A 20,654-nucleotide genomic window follows, 5' to 3' on the forward strand; every position below is an offset into this window, starting at 1 on the left:
GTTGACACTTTGAAGAAAACCAGTCTTATTCATAAAGGAGCACAGCCTATCCACATAGAAGACATAGACATGGTCAATAATCATTTCCAAAGGAATGGAAAATGAAAGGTTCGGTTAGAAGTGGTTAAGACTGAACTTGGCTCAGCATTAGTATAAAAAGCAAAAAAAAAAAAAAAAAAAAAAAAATCACATTAGTCAAAAACCTCTTGGATGAAAAGATCCCGCAAACTGCCTGAGTCTCATCTAATGATGGGGTAGAGACTGCCTCATAGATGTTTAAGAAACAAAACACACTTTTGCAATACATTCAAAGTAAGGCATTTTATTAGCTGACTTTTCAACTTAAATAGTATCCTGTGACCTAAGAACAGGCGTCAGTCACTTCCTATCACACTCCAGAAGGCAGACTTGATGGACGGTTTCATTTTCAGCACAAAACAGCTTTACTGTTACCTTCAGTAAATCTTTTCTTAGTGTTAACTAAAAAAAGCACCAGGTCAAAGACAGACTCTCCAAGTCCCAGTAAGACAGGCTTCCTTAGCACACACAGCGGGAGAACGAAAATGGAGGCTTTAGGTTTTAGGTTGGCTGGGAGTCAAGTCCACTGAGTTAAGTGTCTTCTGATACTTCCCGCAAGTCTCAGCACAACAAACGCATTTACTGCCACCCGAAAGGAAAGAAGTGAAAGTACAATACTGTCCTCTGCCAGTTGGCAACCTGGACGCTCTGCAGGAGTGATCATTAATACTTGTTGGCAGCTAGCTGTACTTTAGTTTCTCTCATCTACACAATCATGACTGCATGCTGTTTCCTTAGCTGCACCACTGAGGGTCTCGGGCTGACTGTCTCATCTGGACCCGTCACTCCTTTATCTGTAAAATAAAGAAGAAGCTGCTAGCATTTGAGACACTTTACAAGAACAACAATACAGTGGTGGCATGAGTAGCTCCTCCCCTCATTAGTTCTCCAGGGCCCTGGCCTGATACTTGGCCATTTAATTTTAAGATAAATAAGTAATATTCATATTACTTATGAGAATGTAGGGAAATTCAAACTACTGAAATGCTGTGGGGTTCAGTTCTGGCTATCTCCTTCAAATATCATATCCATGTTTTCAGAAAATGTTTGCAACTACATTCATTCAATTTTTTGGATGAATTATTTGAAATCATGAAAGCCAGTAATTTAAAGAAATATGGTTTCTTCTATTAAATAAAATCGGGACTCCCACTCATCTGCCTGTAAGTATGATACTTTTCTCCTCTTATCATTTAAAACCTCAGCAATCACTTTGTAAGGTAAAACAGACAAAGGTAACTGAACATGGCAGATACCTCAGTGACAACACCAGCAGCTACAGTGGAGCCACCATAACGCAGCATAAACCGCCCCAGCTCCTTGAAGTCTTTGTAGAGCTCAAGAGCCACCGGTCTTTGTGTCTGAAGCTCTACCAAGGCGTTCTGGCCCTTGGTCAGCAACCTGACAGGAGTGCAGGGGAAAAGAAAGAACAGATGAGCACCAGAAAGATGAGTAGTTCACACCTAGTCAGCAAATCAACTCAGGCTTCCAAATCCAGGAGAAAAGGTTGCAAGTGTGTATGTTTTAAAACTTTGAACTTTTCTGGGCTAAAAGGAACTTAAGTAATTCTAGATTTAAGAACCATTAGGTAGATCTCTTATGTGTTGTGTGTATACACCAATCTTAAACTACACCCCTATCTGCCCCCTTCAAGTCCACTACATCCTATCCCGGACTCATCAACTCACTGACCCATCTCAATCGACTCTACCTTATCATTCCCTGGGGAAATCTAGAAGTTTAGCTATCTAATAAAGTGAATGACACTAAAATTTAATATTATTAGGATACTAACATTTAACCCATTTTATAAATGTATTGATTTAATTTTGCAGTTTGAGGATTCAATCATGGGCCTCACACATGCTGAATATATTATACTAGATCTTGTAGCAGGTACAGGGAGGAAAGCTCAAAAGTAGTTATAAGGAGCCAACATCAACTGAAAAGGTCTCCATAGTTGTCTGGATCATACAGCCCAGAAAAACAAGCCTACATACAAGAGCACCTATGTGTGACTGAGCCAGTTAAGAATCCTATTTCAGAGTCCAGTATGGCTGTCCTCTGAGAGGCCAACAGCTGACTCAGAGACACATAGCCAAACAGTGGATGGAGTGTGGGGACTCTTATGGAAGAGAAGGGGGAAGGACTACAGGCCCCAAAGGAGATAGGAACTTCACAGGAAGACCAACAGAGTCAACTAACCTGGACCCTTGGGACTCTCAGAGACTAAACCCAACCAAAGAACATACTCAGGCTAGAACTAGGCCTTCCTGCATATACATATATAGCAGATGTGCAGCTTAGTTTTCATGAGTCCTGAACAAGTGGAGGAGGGGCTATCCCAAAAGCTGTTTGTTGCCTGTCTGTGGGATGTGCTTCTAGCTGGGCTATCTTGTCTGGCCTCAGTGGGAGAGGAAGTACCTAGTCCTGCAGAGACTTGATGTGCCAGGGTCAGAAGAGGATACCCAGGGGGCCTCCACCCTCAGAGGACAAAGGGGAGGGAGAAGCGAGGAAAGGATTGTTGGAGGGGGTGACTGGGAAGAGGGGCTGTGAGCAGGATGTAAAGTGAATAGATAAAAATAAAATAAAAGAAAAAAAATATGGCATGGTTGCATTAAAAGAAAAAAGAAAAGGAAAAAGAAAAGAACCCTGTCTGTTACTTGTAAGCTGTGTTCCTTTCCTGCTTTCCAGCTTCATGTGATTGCTGAGGATCTAACTTGCAGGAAAACACCCATGGCAGCTTAGAAAACACAGACCTTAAGAAATGCCATTCTTCTAATGTGGTGCTTCCCAGAGCACCTCAGCACATACTGATGTGAGAAACTAAGGACTCCTTCAAGAGAGAGGCAGAGCAGCCCTTCCCTCTCCTCCTGAGAGCAAACCACCTTCTGTGTGGAGAATCTCTTCACAGGAGGTCTGCACATTACCCAGTAGGCACCTGGGCCTCTTACACAGGTGCAGAAGGTGAGAAAGGAAGGGGATTTTGGGTGGGATTCCCCATAGGCTCAAGATGAGGGAAACTCCAAATTGCAGGCAGCCAAGCAAACTGGAATGGCCTTAGCTTGTACCAAGTAAGAGTCTGTACTTTGCAATTAGTACTTGCACTGCTTTTATCTTTATTACAGTTGGCTTAGTTTCTCAGAAAGTACTTCCTGTGTCAACCAAAGAACTGTGCAGCCTCAGCCTAGACACTAAGCAACAATCAGAAACCAGCACAGTTGAAGGGCAGGTGGAGGGGAGCAAACTTCCACCACAGGCTGGAAAAGGAAAGTGCTAGGGACATGCAGAGAGCCTTTTCTTAGACTAGGGGACAAGCTTACAGTGCAGATGACAGAGGCAAGAGAAGCACAAGACTGAGACCTAAAACAAGTGCCAACATTAATTCATCTTTAAGAACATGGGACCTGGGGCTAGAGAGATGGCTCAGTGGTTAAGGAGCAGACTCAGGCCCCATCCATGCACAGCAAGCACGAAAGTATTGTCTGAGCCATCCCCATCCCTTAAAGATTAATTGATGTGTATAGTTTGGATCCCACTTACCCCAGCACACACTTGAGCCTATCTGTAAGGAATTGCTTACACTGTTAGTACCTACAGTTTCTGAATCAGAACACTCACTTGGGCTTCTTCTTTGTGACTTCACCAGTACTTTTGTTTAGGACACTAATCAATCGCTTAATAACAGCAGGCTCACTGACGGTTTGATAGTGTAACAGCACCTAAAACAGACAGACAACTTGAAAACTACTTGCTCCAGCAGCACCAGCCTTTGCTTTTGGCACATTAAATTCCACTCATCAGTCACCACAGCCCAGTCACTTCCTGATAACTCCGTCCCACGCTGGTGAGCGGCTCCTTCACCTTTCTAGCCTGCACCCAGTGAACTTCAGCAGGCTATATAGCCTTCCTGTCCCCTTGCCCGATATAGGTGAAGACGACAGTCCCTTGGAATCACCGAAAAGGCTTTTAAACACAGACACTATTTATAACACTTACCACCATGGCGGCATCATGAGGAGCCGTAGGGAAAGACTCTAAGAAGCTAAGCCTTTCATTTCCATGTCTGTAGCCAGCTTCCTTGCCCTATGGCTCTCACAGCGTTGGGACAGGGTGAGATAAGGGCTCAGAAGCATAGATGTTCAGCAAGTGAACTGCTTCATCACGAATAATGAGGGAGGGAGGAGGATCCATCATATTTAGCAGGGATCACTACATCCATTCTAGGGCAAATTTCCATATGTAGCAATAATGAAGGAGAGCAACATTTATAAGCATCCCTGAGTACCAAGCACTGTGTGACAGAATTTAGAGACAACAGTTTTACTTATATAGGAGATTAGACAGGGTTTAAAGTGTATCTGACAAGGGTTCAAATCATTTTCACCTCAGCAAAGTTCCTTATCTAGTTAAGGTTCCATACACTAAAATGAAGATGCTCAGACGTCACCTGGCATCAACACACGGGAATGTCCAATACATCAGACCATCTCTGACCACCTCACCCTGAACACTCAGGCTCTCAGCTGACATCAGACTGTAAGTTGATGTCCTTATGCAGATGAAGGCAGACTCAAAATAAAACAAGGCCTGTCACTGGCCGAGAAGAAAGGATAGGCGGGAATAGTTTTAGAAAGGGGAGAGGGAGAAGCAAGGGAGTCAAGAGGGAAGCAGACGGAGACATTCCTCTCTGCATCTCTGCATAGATACAGGTTGTTACAGATATTTTATAAGGGATGGATGTGTACAGGAAGATTTGACTTGTCTAGGTAAGCAAATTATATTACACCGATTGGGTCAGTTTATTGTGTGGTGTTTTCCTCACATTGGCAACTCAACGCCAAGGGAATGGTCAGAGGGTAGCCGGGGTGGCTACAGGGAATGTGAGCAGAGTTCCAGCTAGTAGAGAGGCAGCTGGGATAGTTACTAATCAGAGATAAATTAATGTTAGTTCTATGTGGCCCCACAGTGCCAGAACAAATGCCAAGGAGTGACTGCCTGGGTCAGAGAGAACCAGGGACCAGTATGGAGTATTGACATGCAGAAAACAGCAGCACCCATTTTAAATAGTTGCCGCATCATTAGATGATACATCATATACTGACTTTTGCTGAACGAGGCTTGACAAGAAGGGAAACAGCAGAAAGTTGTTTAATGTGGCTCTGGAACTTATGTCAACTTGAAATACCTGAAACAGTTGAAAATACAAATTCCTGGCTCTTTCCATGTTGGCTTACTAAGAGTCCTATAGAAATAACATGGGCACAATTTTCTGCTTCATAAAAGAAGCTTTTATGAAGAAAAAAGAGGAAGTTTTGGCAGATCCCAATCCAAGTCAAAACACAGATGACTATCCTTACTCAAATAATCTGCTCTGAGTGTGTTACCAGCAGGCCCAAAGTCTGGAACGGTGCAAGGCCACAATCTCAGAAAGTGGAAAAGCCACCATTCTATAAGTGCTTTGTGAACATCATTTTGGGCCATTTAGTTGTAGAAGCAGACATGTCCTATCAGCAAATTCCTAAACACAACAGTTTGCTATTGTGGAAAAGAGAAGTCAGCCAGAGTTGCAGCTGGTGGTGGAAGCTTGCACATTGTGCACTAAGTATTGGGTCCTAAGACATTCTGGAAGAGGAATGAATACAGGAAACAACAATTGTGAAGGGGCTGTGGATGTGCAAGTCTAGACTCTGGGCACCTCCTACTGCTTTCTTTTTTAATGGTACCTAATGATATGAGGTGCAAAGACTTCAAAGTAAGTAGTTCCTGAGCAGGCAGATGCCAGCTACATGCTGCAAAGAGGAGACCAATTCCAAGTATTCAACGGCTACAGTCTTGGTATGTACATGGAGATATAAGTGCGAGACTAAGAATCTAAGAGACATCTCTTCAGGACCAAAGATTCCCTACTAACCTCACGACTAGGTCTTCATGGTCTCCCAAATACCAGAGAAGAGACACATGTGATCCCCATGAACCTCACTAAGATCCTCCCACCGTTTGCTGAGCTATATGTGGATCCTAGAATAACACCAGGACTAACAAATGGGCTGTGAACAGACAGGCTTAGGTTTCATTTTCCTTCTTTCTCTACAGCAACATATATTCGCTAGAACATAAAACCTGTTGGAGATAAGTGAGGTCTCAATTTGCAAACAATAGAATTTACTGTATATCATTTTGATGTATTAACCACATATAAAATCAGACTCATTCATAATGTAGGACAATCTGTAGCACTGTGTTAACTGGAAAGTATATCATGTCTCACAGTGAAAGTGATGCTAGACTGGGCCTTGGCCTGACTGTTCCTCGTCGTCTAGTGACGACTGAACAGGTCTTACTTCATCTGTACATATGGACAATGCCAACGCAGGCACAGAATCTCTATTCACAATTCTCAGACCTCCCTCTCCCATCTGGAAACTCAAAAGCACTTCTCCTAAATCTGCTATAAACCTCAAGCAATTAAGTGCACTGTATTTCATGTGTTCCTGGCATTAAGTTACAACAGAAGCAATGTTTTAGACATAGTGTTGTCTCTTCCTAAGAATAGTTTTAAACAGCATGTGTGCGTTCAGTGTTCTGATAAAATCCTTAACATTTCTGGATTCTGAAAGACACTAGCCTGAGGGCATCAGGGATTGACTTTTGCTTCATTGATGATTATGAGAACTAAATTATCTAGTGTTTTACTAAGCTTTAATGTTAGACAACAAAATAAATAATCTTCATTAAGTAGCCTTTAAAAAAAATCAGCAAATGTATGGTCATCTGATATTCAATAGAGATGCCAACATTGTTTATTGGGGAAAATAACAAAGTCTTTCTTTCTTTTTGAACAGATGTTGCTGGGAAACTGAATGGCAATTCGACTCTGCCTAGCACCACATGATGAACTACAAACTGATCCACAGCCTAAAGCACAAGACAAACCACAAAGCTCTTAAAGAAAGCCCAGGCAAAGGCTTTGTGATGCTGGCTTTGACCCTGAGCTCATGGACTTGCACCAAAGAAACTGTATTTCTTCAAAATTAAAAATGCACTGTACTACAGGATGCTAAGAGAGGGAGAAGACAATTGCTTACTAGAATGTCCTCTAAAACTATACTCAGGCTTTTTGCCAAGATGGTGCCAAACGCAAAGGATGCCCCTGCCCATCCCAAAGCCGAAGCCAAAGCAAAGGCCTTGAAAGCTAGAAAGGCAGTGCTGAAAGGTGTCCACAGCCACAAAAAGAAGATCTGAATGTCACCCACTTTTTGGCAGCTCAAGACCCTGCGGCTCGGAAGCAGCCGAAATATCCCCAAAAGAGTGCACCCAGGAGAAACAGGCTGGACCACTATGCTATCATCAAATCCCCACTGACCACCAAGTCAGTCATGAAGAAGACAGAGGACAACAACACGCTTGTGTTCACTGTAGATGTCAAGGCCAGCAAGCACCAGATCAAACAGGCCGTGAAGAAACTCTATGACATTGATGTGGCCTAACGGACAGAAGAAGGTGAATGTTCACTTGGCTCCCGATTATGATGCTCTCCATGTTGCCAACGAGATTGGGATCCTCTACACTGAGTCCAGGTGGCTAATTCCAAATATACACCTTTTTTTTACCATAAAAAAATTATACTCAGAACAAGGGCTGCAAGACTTTAGTTTGGGTGATAAAGTTCTTGAGATGGACAGCAGTAATGGTTATACAGGGAATACTGAATCACAAACTTAACAATGCAAATTTTCTTAGATATAGTAACTACAAAAATATAAATTAAGTTTAACATATCTTATAATTTTCTCTTTAAAAGTATATAGCTCACCTTAACAACTAGGGACATTTACACATAGCTATGCACCATCACTGCAAAATTAAGTGCTAATTAGAAAAATTTTAATTGTTCAAGAAGGATTATCTTAATTAATATGACTACTTTTCCCATTCCAATTTTATCCTGATCTCAACCTGTGGGTCGTGACCCCTCTAGAGTGAAATGTCCCTTTGACTAGGATCCCATATCAGACATCCTGTCTATCAGAAATTTACATTATGATTCATAATGGCAGCAAAACTACAGTTATGAAGTAGTAACAAAAATAACTCTATGGTTGGGGTCAGCACAGCATGAGGAACTGCATGAAAGGGTCGCAGTGTTAAGAAGGTAAGAACCACTGCTGTAGTCTAAGGCAGCTGAAAAGCTTCTGCTGATGCTGTTTTTAAGAAACTAAAGGCAAGAAGAAAGTGTTACTCTTCAAAGTAAATACTGCCATCTTGACCTGCCTCCACTGGTAAACGCCCTTCCAGGAATCTGCTTCATTCATTCAAAAGCAACTAACTGTGATTTATTTGCTGGTTGATACATGAGTCCTAAATGGTAAACAATGAAATAATTATAACAACTCTTTCAGTGAAACACTTTTTTAAAAGTAAATAAAAACAAAATAGGCTTATTAAAGTATTTAAATGCCCAGTGAACACAATAAGCACATTTATACAGAAATAATCATGTATAAGTGAATCTGAATGTCCTAACTAAGTTTCTTCCTGGTTCTTCAAACATCATCAAAGCTTTAGCAAGTTGAAAGATCAATTCTTATTCCTACTTCACTTCTTCTCTTGAAAGAGATCCCAGGCTCAAAATCAAAATAAAAAGTAAAATTAGTGTGGCTAGTAAATTCGGGCTCCACATTTTTCTAGATTAGAATAAGGTGGATTTAAGACTCACACTGTAGGTAACAAGGGGCAACGGCTTGGATATAGGTGAGAATAGCATAGAACCTGCCCAATCTAGGTTCTGTGTCTTTTATATGGGCTAGCTGAAATAAACATTTCATTAACAGAATTTGATTCCCACAACTGCCTGAAACTCCAGTGCCAGGAGACCTCATGCTCTGTGGGCACACACATATACTGACATACATGAGGACAGTACCTACACACAGAAATAATAAAACAGATATAGATAATAATCTATAGATAGATGTATAGAATATATCTATAGAATTACAATATATATATATACTATATATTAAATATATAGAGAATTAAAGTAAGAAACAAAAAAATTATGTTTAAATCCTAACTCATTTTCCTAAATTAGAAAAGACGTTCATGTAAAACAATCAGCAAATTATAGGGTGAGTTAGGGCTTCCCAAGTTCACAGAAGCAAGAACAAAGCACTGAAAACTTACAGGAAACCCCTTAGTGATAGGAACTTCAATATTGAAGATGAGGATCCGGGCTCTGAAGCGGGTACAAGCCTTAATGGGTTCTTTGGGGCCACAAAATATGCAGCCAACACTATAACAGAGAAAGAAATATGAATGAATCAAGATGGCAAAGTCCACCTGTAGAGAACGTACAACGATTAAGCAAATAAGAATTTTCTCTGAGGACTCCCTGCCCCAGCTACAGCATTCATCCCAAGTACATACAAAGTTTGTGTGCCAACATGAATTAACTCCATCTAGGATGGGCTTTACTAAAATTATATTTGGTCAAATAAAATTCTGACTAAAACTGAACAACCAGATTACAAAACTGACGTACTCTGACATTGCTTATCTGATACAAAAAAAAATGTGTGAACCCGTTTCCTTACTCACTTGATTTTGATGATATCCATCCCAACCAAAGTAAGACTAACATGGTCGCCTGCTGCTGCCCAATCGACAGGTTCATCATGCAGAGTGATTCCTGGAAATGAGTAAAAACCAAAGCTTACAGTGAAACCTCTCAGCAGAGCCAAAACAACCAGAGAGCTTCCTCACTGAGCTCATCATTTTCAGTCTGAATGGGTCAGCAGTGAAAAATGGAACCCACTGGGGAGGAAGCACCATTCTCCAGACTTGAAGCTCTAGAGCTCCTCCCTAAACAGAATGGCAGATGCCCACAGGAGGCCAGGTGCTTCCCATTTAATCAAATATTTTAAACTCATTTACACAATGAAGCTAGTCTCCCAGCAGGCTTCGTTTAGACACTGTTAGAAAGGCACAGGCAGTTAAAGCATATAGTCCAAATAATTGATATTATTAAATTATCCTTAAGGGCATAAAGACAGGATTGGCAAAGGTGATGTCACTGGTTTATTCTCCTGAACTTGCCTGCCCTTCGTTCCATCCTTCCACCCAATGCATAGCCTAGGTTGGCCTTGAACTCTGATTCTTCTGCCTTGAAGCCCTGGGTTCTGGTTCCTCATTCTGGTCAGCTGCTTTCAGTTAGAGAGTGACCTAACTGAAGCCATGTGCTTGGAGGTGGGTGGGGTCTGTGGAGCACTGGTACTCAGAGTCTGAGGCCCACTCAGCAAGCCCTTAAATATTCTTGCTAGGTTGCCATGTGGGTTCTTGAGACTGAATGGAGCTCCTCCTGCTGGCATGGTAGTACTTGGCCAGTTGAGCCACCTCTGCACCCAGGGTCTTGGGTCTTCATCACTTTAAAAGCAGAAGCAGGGAGCTGCACTTGCAAACAACAGGGCAATAGAAAGTAGGTCTTCTTAAAATAATATTTTTCATCTAAACAAAAATGCCATGGTCTCTGTCAGGCAAAAAGAAAGGGGTCAAATGGAAACTGTTTCCGTTACCATATTATCTTCAAATACAGCCTGAGCACATTACTTAACAGATAGTTACTAGTTTCTTAAGATACCTATGGTGGCTCACACATGGATCTTGGCACTTAAGCTATGGCAAGAGTACTGGGCTGGGCTTCAGATTGAGTTCAAAGCCATCCCAAGGTATATGGCAAGTCTGTAAACCCAAATACCAAGAACTGGGGATGTGGCTCAGTGGTATTTCTACCTAACAAGTACTTAGATTTAGTGTCCACCACCTAAGTGAGTAGAGTTAGGAAGAGAAGAGCAAACAGTACAGGAAAGTCTAAAAACTGAAACTTTAAAAGTACATTCAAATGTATAACCCTGCCAGTAAAGCTATGAACACAAGCTAAATTAAGAGCAGTAGAGGAGTGTAATCAAGTGTTAGCATTTCTAACAGCTTACACTTCAGCTTAAACTTGTTAGAAATAGTATTATTCTACCACAAAACATCTTCCATTTTAACCTGAAGTCACACAATTACCAAGAAGTCAAATAGGCTAAGTAGAACTGAGAACTTTTTAAGTCAGCACAGTGTTCCTCTAGAAAAGCTGTGGGGGAAGCAACTCAAACCAGCTTCAATAGCAAGGCTTTCATGTTGGTCTCTTACTCAGGTCTTCCTATACACACACTGTAAACATGCGCACGCACGCACGCACGCAGAAAGAGAGGCAATCAAAGGTATCGTGTATAGGTATAATCATCAAAGCTGTTAACTGATTCAGAAATACAGATTCTATGGTAACAAGTTGCCTGCTGCTGACTAGCTATTATTGGGGTGAATTCTTTAATTTCTTCTACGAATTATAATTTTATAAGAATCTGTCTGGTATGCATATGGCTTGTTCGGTCTTAAACCAGATTTTATGACTCAGTGCCCAATAGAGAATGTTGCCAGGGTTATAATGTTACATGTACACATAGACATATACCACAACAGGAAAAAAAATCGTTTAATGTTTTTATATTTTAGTGTTCAACAGTTAGTATCATTTTGACAGTTAGTTACAATTTCAGTAAGAGGATATTTACTCTAGAGTTATAAGTAGACTACTGAAGAGAAAATCTGCTGTCTCAAGGCCTATTAGCAAAAGCAGGCTGCAGATGGGTCAATACCTTTAGCAGTACAGGTTTCATTGGGTGGCATGGCTAACAGTCGGTCACCAGTCTGGATATAACCTGCTTCAATTTTACCAGTCACACAAAAGCCAGATCCTTGATCTGTAAAACATGCCAACATCATATGAAACAAAGTAACATTCTTTGGTAGTTAATACTATGACATTTGTTTCCAACATAGTTAAGAAGGGAGTCAAATGAACACCAAGCAAGGGTCAGGCAAGAAGTTTTAAAACCTCTACTAAATATAGCACTCCACTTCCAGTTTTTCTTGCAAATAAAATTATTCTGATTACAAAAACTGAAGGTTCATTCCTTTCCAGATATTTACTGACTAGTAAAGACCAGAGATTCTGTAAGCTCAGGGGTAAGGAAACAAGAGTTGTTTACAGTAAGAAAGGTGGGTCAGTAAAGAGAGACAAAAGCAGTACACCCCAGGGCCACAAGTATGACTTAAAGCCAACTGTGTATCCAAGAATCCACAGCAGCACGCTGGGGTGGGGTCACCAGTCTGACACATACAAGGCTCTGGGTGAGGGACAGTGGGAGACAGAAAACTAAGGAGAGATGTAAACAGCCTTGGTTAACTTCAAATATCTGTGACTCTGGTGGCCACACTACAGCCACTATTCTGAGGCAGAGGTGACATTGGGAAAACATCACGAAGTGCGTGAGCTGTAGGGGAACTTACAGACACTAGCTCATGAAAAGCAGGCAGAGTGAGAGAAATGAGGCCCGAGAACACTATTTCAGAACCTGAAAATGAAGCCCACACACCCAGGGACAGGCCACAAAAATGAGGTGGCAGGAGAAAGTAGGTCACAGAAAACCAGGGAGAAAAGTGTCACAATGGATATGACAACAACCACCATCAAAAGAATGCAAATGCAAATACCCAGGAGTCAGAACCAGAGTGGGTGTCACCTCAGCAGGACAGCTGAGGGAACAAGCAGAGGCAGAAGCCAGACTGAAGAGCAGGAGGTCAAAGCTCCAGTTAAGACAAAACCTGTACCTCCACCTTTCTGGAAGCCAGTCATGGTGATAATACTTTAATTCCATCACCTCCTTTCCCACTCCCACTCCACGTTAAATGTACACTGTGCCAGGTACTGGACTGGATTCTGCAAATACCTCAGACTTTCCTTACCCTCAAGGGCTCATAATACAGATGACAAAGAAATCACCGTAATGGAGAGTAATAGTGCAGGGGGTAGGGGATTAGGGGTGGGCACAGCAGCCATCAGTATAAGAACTGCACAGTGCAAATGCACTCCTTTTCTTCTCTGAGGTAATGGAAACTTAGGAGAAAACCGATATCTTTCTACTATCAATTATTTCAAAGGTATCAATATACTTTAGTTTATATCCTTTATCCTAATGCCCTTTTATAGTTTTCTAGATAGGTTGGGCCTTCTACCTAGTTTTCTCAGATGCATTCTCAGGTGTTTAGTACAACACCTTCTCCATCACAGCCATAACCTTTCCCTTCCTCAGCTCTAAGGTACCCAGCTTCCTGATACCTTAATCACTAGTCTTTTATCATAGTTGATGGTTCTGATTGGTCACATTAAATTTTCCACTGAAGTCCATGTGATACCGTGTCCTTTCCTGACTGACATGGATGAGTGGAAATAGGCAAGGATAGGATGGAACACTAAAGCACAGAAACATGGGTAGACAGTGCCAATCAGGATCTCAAAAGGTGTGTATGTGTGCAATATATATCTCATACATATATATTTCATTATTTGTAAGAGTACATTTATGTAGTTTCTCTGTGTACAGTCAATCACCACAAAGTATATGTGTGAACACCAGGAGCAAACCCTCAGGGGTTAATTTTCTCCTTCTGCCACATGGGACCAGGGATCAAACTCAGGCTAAGTGAGTTAAGTTAAACTTAGGCCTTTACCTAGTGAGCCATCTTGCTAGCCTGTTACTCTTGATGTTAAGAAATGGTGAATCATTTATTCAATTTGTTTTAGGTCAGAAAGATGAAGCTTAGGGCTCTTTGCCCCTGACAGGTGAATATAAAGTGAGAAGTGGTTGTAAACTGAAAGGCATTCAGGAGCCTAGGACTGAGCTGTGCCTGCTGTTCATCCTTACATTCATGCAGAGAGAATCAATCCTATATAATGTAACAATGTGACAGTCCAGGTAAACAGGACACATGATGCGATCAGCTCTCACCTTTGAAGACATCAGACACACATAATCTAAAAGGTTTTTCGATAGAACGCTGAGGGGGCTTGAAGGAATCTGGTAGGAAAAAAAAATGGTAAAGGCAGGCTTTAGTTTAATTATGGGGCTGTGGGCATTGCTCAGAAGAAGATCACATGCACAGCTTGTCCAGGGCCTGGTTTCCATCTCTAGCATCCTCAAACCCGAAAGGGATGTTTTTTCACCATCTCCATGTGCCCATTACTCTCTCGTCTTTTAGAAAAAAAATTTATTTTGTATATACTAACAATTAAAGACTACGATTCATATACTTTACACATTTATAATCTGTATTTCCCACATAGCTTCATTTAATTTCAACTAATCAAGTCAGGTAGGGCAAATTCTAAACTCATTAACGTGGCTTCAAAACAGTCCACATGATTTCAAAACTGAGCATCTAGTTTATCTGATTACAAATCCTACACTTTTTCATGTACACTCTGTCTCTCATGAAGAACTCTATATAGGGGGCTGGAGAGGTGGCTCAGTGGTTAAGAGCACACTGACTGTTCTTCCAGAGATCCTGACTTCAAATCCCAGCAACCACATGGTGGCTCACAACCATCTGTAATGAGATCTGATGCCCTCTTCTGGTGTGTCTGAGGACAGCTACAGTGTACTTATATGTAATAAACAAATAAAACTAAAAAAAAAGGTTTAGATAATAAATATGGAGTCTACAGCACACTAACACAGAGTGGCCACAGCATACATACCAATCTGCTCCAATAAGCAGAGCCCTTTGTACCACTTTGTGAGGTCACTGGACTGTGACCGTGCAGTTAAATTCTCACCACTCAGACCGCTCGTAGGGATAAAAGCTACATCACTCTCCTGTGAGAAAACAGAGGACAGACTTAGTCACCACAGCATAAGCAAACACTGCAAAGACTCAGCAGCACAAACTCAAAGCTCAATCAAGTTTACAAAATGAACAACAGACTTCAAAAAGCAGGACTCAGGGAAGTACAGACTGACATTATCTGGAGCAATTTTTTCCCCCGGTTTGGAAATTTCCTTGAAACCATTAAAGCAAATTACTTGCATACTGCAGATTTTTTTGCTCAATAAATTCTCTATCAACATTCTTCCATGACTTTCTTAAACTTGACTAAAGTGGTAGGTAAAAAGAAATTTCTTATTTATACAAAACCTAGGTCAAATACTCAATATATGTAAATTTTAAAAGTCAGGTATATACATATACTAGGAGGAAATAAAAAGAAAAATGCAATTAAATATACTTAGCAAAATAGTATCATGACAGAAGGAAAGGAAGGGATAATAACACTAAGAATCTTTGGACAAGCTGTAAGGAATCATATTTTATATTTCTCTAAAACACACCTAATATGTGTAAGTACATGTACATACATAGTTCAATGAAGTCATGCCACTTGGGGCAATAACACTACCTAAGAGGCACAGACTGCCTAACAAAAACTCCAGTACTAGATATTAGAAACCTCCTTTAAAGTTTCTGGTGAGGGAGAGCCCAAGAGATTCCCAAAACAATACACAGGGCTTCTGCTGCCTTTGGATGTCTTCCAGAAGTTGCAAATAAGACCCTTTTGCTGAAGACACCACACACTTTAAACACAGAACTAAGTGGAATTGAGCTGTATTGTCCTGAAGGCCTCCTCCCTAAGGATCAGCAAGCTACCAAGGGAGGGAAGCCTTTAACAACAGTCTTACCCAGGTGTGATACCTCTGACCTCCAGCAGAGACGCATGAGAAGAGAGCCCCAAAGGTGCAAGAGCAGCATGTATGTCTTGGCAGTAACCAACAGATAGATGGCCTTACTCAGCCAGCTTTCCCAGAGAGAAACCATGCCTAGCACTGGAAAACTATCCAACAACTATCGCTGGTGGAGTCATGGACCTTAGAGGAGAAAGTACTTCTGCCACTTACTGAATCAGTCTATTCCCTAAGAACATTCTAAATATTCATGGTTTGATTTAGAGCTTAGTGTAGCTTCTCAACCCTCATCCAAGAAGCTTCTCACTGATGCAAATAGATCCCAGTACAGAAAGTCACAACTGATCAAAGAGCAGAAACAGTTAATTAGGGGTCACTTACCTCCAAAAGATCCACCTACAAAATACTCCTATATCCAAGACTGAAGGGACACGATGGAAAAGGGGCACAAAGACTTAAAGTCAGAGCCAGATGCTACCTTCGACAGGCAGGACAACCCTCCTACTCCAGCCTGGGTCATGAGAACGGGGGAGCTGGCCCTATCCCCTTGCCAGCTCCAGCCCTTTGGAGAGTAGTAGCCCACACCTTGCCTAAGCAGCACAGTAGACTGGCCCTGGTGGCATGAGTGTGTGTGAGCCAGCCTCATGGGCATAAGAGCAGCAGAGCTGGCCAGGCCCTTGCTGGCTGCAGCACTGGGTGAGAATGCCAAGACAAGGCTGACCAACTTCAGCAACCACCCAAGCTGAGATTCAGAACTTTAAGTTGGCCCACACCAAAAGGCATCCATATATGAACTACTAGACTGTGTGAAGGGGCCAGTCCTGCAGATCCAAAGCTACGGGATCCTCATGGCACAGGGCAACAACAGGACATCTGAGAGGAGTCCCTATGAAGATCCAGTATTTATACAGTAGCCGAAGCCAGAAACCTCGAACCAGACCAGTGACTCACTGCAATGAACATTTGCAAGTAAGATACGTGTGGACAAAAGGGTGTACTGTGGGACACACTGTGACACACTACAACTTCCTGATGACATTGTGTGTATGTTTTTCTTAGGTTCTAGTTTGTTTTTCTATTTTTAGTTATTATTTTGGGGGGAGTAGGTTGTAGGGCGGAGGGCGTGGATGAAGAGACAAGAGAGATGAGTGGGATTGGGATGCATGACGTGAAGTTCACAAAAAAAATCAATAAAATGTGTTTAAAAAAAGAAAACCACGAAGACAATTATATGAACAGCAAATACAATAAAAAAGAAAAAGCCTTAGGACCAGGAAGTCTGCTGCAAGATTATACCTTAGAAATGACAGGGAAATTACATCCATGACACCTCAACAACATGGCTGCCTATGAAAGACCTGAGCAATGACAAAACCGACAGACTCATTAACAGGGACAGAGGGGACTCTTGTCTAAAGACAAGAGCACGAAGCCGAGGGATGCTAAAGAGAGGACTGGTCTTCCTCAAGGGTGAGCCTCCTAGTTGATTAACCAATACCAAATGGTCAGCCCTGAGATTGTACACATAGAAGCATCCAAGAGGCTGGACTCACTTATCTATGCAGTTATCAAAGTAACAATAGCCCAAGAAAAAGAGGCCATGAATGTGAGAGTAGTAATGGAGGAGCAGAAGGGAACAGAGGATTAGGACATAATACAATTATGTTTTAACGTTAAAAATTATAATAAAAATGTTTTAAATAAAAAGATCAAAAAATAATATTAATATACTAGCTTTTTTCTTCTGTAAGTAAAATGATGTAGAGAAATAAACTAATTTCATTTAAAATTATCATACCTTAAAACCTGCTTGCTTGAGAAAGTGCCCAAGTTTTCCAGTAATCTCTTGAAATCTTTCTTGTTGCCAATTTACCTGGTAAAGATCCAATTTATACACAGAATTATACTTGAGAATATAACACATAAAATAATTTTCACAGTAAAATGTACATAGCCAAAATTATGTCAAATATAAATTAAAACTGAGAAAAAAACCTTTAATGTGAACTAAGATAATCTTTTCTTAGAACAGGAAGCCAGCAAAGAATCTCTAAAAGTTAGTCTACTACTTATGCTAAAAGTGACTTCTAATTCAGAGCCAGGAGACAGTGTGGGATCACTGGAACTGGAGTTCCAGATGGTTGTGAGCCACTGTGTGTGCTGGGAAACAAACCCAGGTCTTCTGAAAGAGCAACAACTCCTGAGCCATCTCTCCTGCCCACAGAATATCATCTGTATCTACAGTTAGCCCCTTCAGTTACCTGATCCATTTTATTGACAGCCACAGCAAGCTGAGTCACTCCAAGAGAACGGACCAAAAGGCCATGTTCTCGGGTCTGTCCTCCTGTCTCAAACCCAGCTTCAAATTCTCCCCTGCTGGCATCAACGACCAAGACAGCGACATCAGCCTAAGGAAGAAGAGAGAATCACAGCTCACACCATTCACCGATTGGTCAGATTTAAGGCAGGCCACAGCATGAGCACACACCAAAGCCCATGAAGAATATCACAGTGGGCTATACGTTTCAATAATGATTATATACTCTGTGACACCAACCAACAATAACAACAAAAAGAACAGGAAGATAGTCAGCAAGACAGAGCAGCACAGTCTAACTAGATGAATTCAGTTTCCTGGACCCACATGGCTGCAGGAGAGAACTGACTTCCACCAGATGCCCCACATGAGCGTTGTGACTCAAGCACAGCCACACTGACACATAAATAAATAAGAATAAGAAAGCCTGTACTTGATTTCATTAAAAGTAAAACACCTATCTAAAGGAGGGAAAGATAAAATTAAAACATAAAGATGGCAAATATTCTCAAGTGTCATCTTTCCCAAAACAGAATATTAGTTAAAATATAAAAATATAATCTAGGGATTTTTCTCAAGAAATATAAATAAGCAATATTTAAATTTATTAATGACCCCCATTTTTAAAAAAATCAAAACTATATATTCCCAGATCCTACTTTTAGATGTCACAAGTGATCTAAGAGACACAATGATTTCTCGGGATTAGCACAGGTGTGTGTGGTGCACACTTGTCAGTGGAGGACAGAACCTCCTGAAGGGCATTTTGAAAGTAACTATCCAGAGTCCTAAATTATACCCATCTTACTTCTATCACTTCCATATTTTGGAATTTATCTTACAAAAAAGTTATGCCGCAAAATTATCTGAATTTTATCTATAGTGAGAAAAACCTTGACAAAAATCACCAAAGGTCACATATTCATCTGCTACAGTTACTAACAGAGATTCTGGTAACACAAGCTTCTCATGTTTCTCCTTTCATACTCAAATCCACAAAACACACACAAAAAAAAGACAGCTCTGGCTGAGCAAGATCTCTGAAGGCCTCAGGTTCCCGTGACTCTTGGGCTGACCATTCTTTATGGGATTCTACTTCTATCTTGGGGAAATAATTTACAAATTTTTGCAAAAACCTCTGCAGCACAGCTGTTCTTCCAAATCCATTTTTATCAATTATTTCTGTCAATGCCCTGTCTGGATATTTCCAAAGGATGTCATTCATTTTCCCATCTACAGTCTTAGCGTTATAACTGTCCATAGAGATACCCAGGCTAATTTGACTGAGTGACTTATGTTTTCCTCCAGAACCATCGTGACTGCTGACACTATCTCTCCAGGGGCTGCTGATAGCTCATGGCTTTACATGAGCTGGGCTCTTGACCTCGAGTCCACAATACCATCTTAGTTGTTTGACAGGTTTTGTTGTTTTCTGTCCTATCTTGTTTATAGAGAATTTTACCAAGTTTATCATGTAATCCTTACCATACATAATGGTCATAAAGAAAGTCTAGAATCTATACATCATAGAACATTCTTTCAGAACTTTATCATGTAAAATGCAGTTAGCATCTGTAAGTGTGGCATGGTAGTAATATACACCTGCACTCGAGGCATGTGGAAGGTAAAATGAAGACAGAGTTTGAGGTCACATGGTGAGTCTTGGCTGCCTAGAAACTCTAGGTTAATTTGAACTCACTGCAAGTTCCACTCTCAAAAACCCAAACAACAAAAGTGGTACTCAGGTACGGTGGGGGCATTGGGGGGACACCACTTTCTTCGTTTACCCTTACTTACCTCTTACTCAAATACTCTTTCAGCTTAGTTCTACTTTTTCAAGTGTTTGTTATTGTGCCAGACTTTAATTTTAGCAGTAAGTAGGGAAAAAGGGGGGCAAAAATTTATACTTGAATATCATCATTTTTTAACACCTAACACACTTCGACCTGATGTGTCCACAGCTGTTACATCAGAAAGCTTAAACAAGCAAGCAGAGCACGGTATACAACTTTTTCTAACTACTCAAAAGTAAAACTTTCCATTTTAAAACATTTTATGAATTTAAGCCCTAGAACTCCAAGCTGGGTGGGTATCAAGGACTTCAGACACAGTCAGTGTGCCATATTCAGCTAAAATAGCAGGTACCTGGGCTGCTCCTGTGATCATGTTTGGAATGAAATCCTTATGGCCTGGAGCATCCATTAATGTAATAACTTTGGTTGTGGTTTCAAACTTCGTCATGCCTACATCCATTGTTACTCCCCTTAAACAAAACACAAAATGGTTAAAACCCACTATATAAATAGTCACCGATGTGGGCTAAAACTCTTAATAGTAAGCTAAATGGTAACCTAAATCCTTCATCATAATGAAGCAAATAATTGGAACTGAAATATCAGCTATAACTCAATATCCCTGGATGCTTTGAAAACAAGTTTGTAAAGATAGTAAGCTCTATCAAAATGATAGGTATTTCCCATTCCTTTAATATTTTGTAAGAAACTATAATTTATAAACAAAGAAAGCTATATACTCATATCTCTAGATGAGAGAAAAATAAATATACATGAAGATAACATGACAAATGATTACTTTCAAGAATTACCTTTTCTAATGCCCTGTTGTACTTCACT

The 20,654-nt window shown here is 40.9% G+C and overlaps 1 protein-coding gene across 2 annotated transcripts in view; it reads right to left on the reverse strand.

Moving 5' to 3' along the window:
• Nucleotides 1-322: 322 nt before the first annotated feature.
• Nucleotides 323-20,654, reverse strand: part of HBS1L (HBS1 like translational GTPase) — a gene marked incomplete at its 3' end in the record, with an annotated part of 67,590 nt that continues 47,258 nt past the window's right edge. For both annotated transcript variants that reach the window (XM_080941674.1, XM_080941676.1), the window contains 11 exons: nt 20,167-20,284; nt 17,966-18,112; nt 17,503-17,577; nt 14,723-14,840; nt 13,974-14,042; nt 11,781-11,885; nt 9,679-9,769; nt 9,265-9,373; nt 3,700-3,800; nt 1,335-1,479; nt 323-872 (listed from right to left, as the gene is read on the reverse strand). In XM_080941674.1, coding sequence (XP_080797800.1) covers nt 861-872; nt 1,335-1,479; nt 3,700-3,800; nt 9,265-9,373; nt 9,679-9,769; nt 11,781-11,885; nt 13,974-14,042; nt 14,723-14,840; nt 17,503-17,577; nt 17,966-18,112; nt 20,167-20,284 — 1,090 coding nt within the window. The remainder of the gene's footprint in view (nt 873-1,334; nt 1,480-3,699; nt 3,801-9,264; nt 9,374-9,678; nt 9,770-11,780; nt 11,886-13,973; nt 14,043-14,722; nt 14,841-17,502; nt 17,578-17,965; nt 18,113-20,166; nt 20,285-20,654) is intronic.

The sequence above is a fragment of the Micromys minutus genome (assembly GCF_963924665.1).
Source record: "Micromys minutus genome assembly, chromosome: 30".
NCBI classification, from domain to species: domain Eukaryota; kingdom Metazoa; phylum Chordata; class Mammalia; order Rodentia; family Muridae; genus Micromys; species Micromys minutus.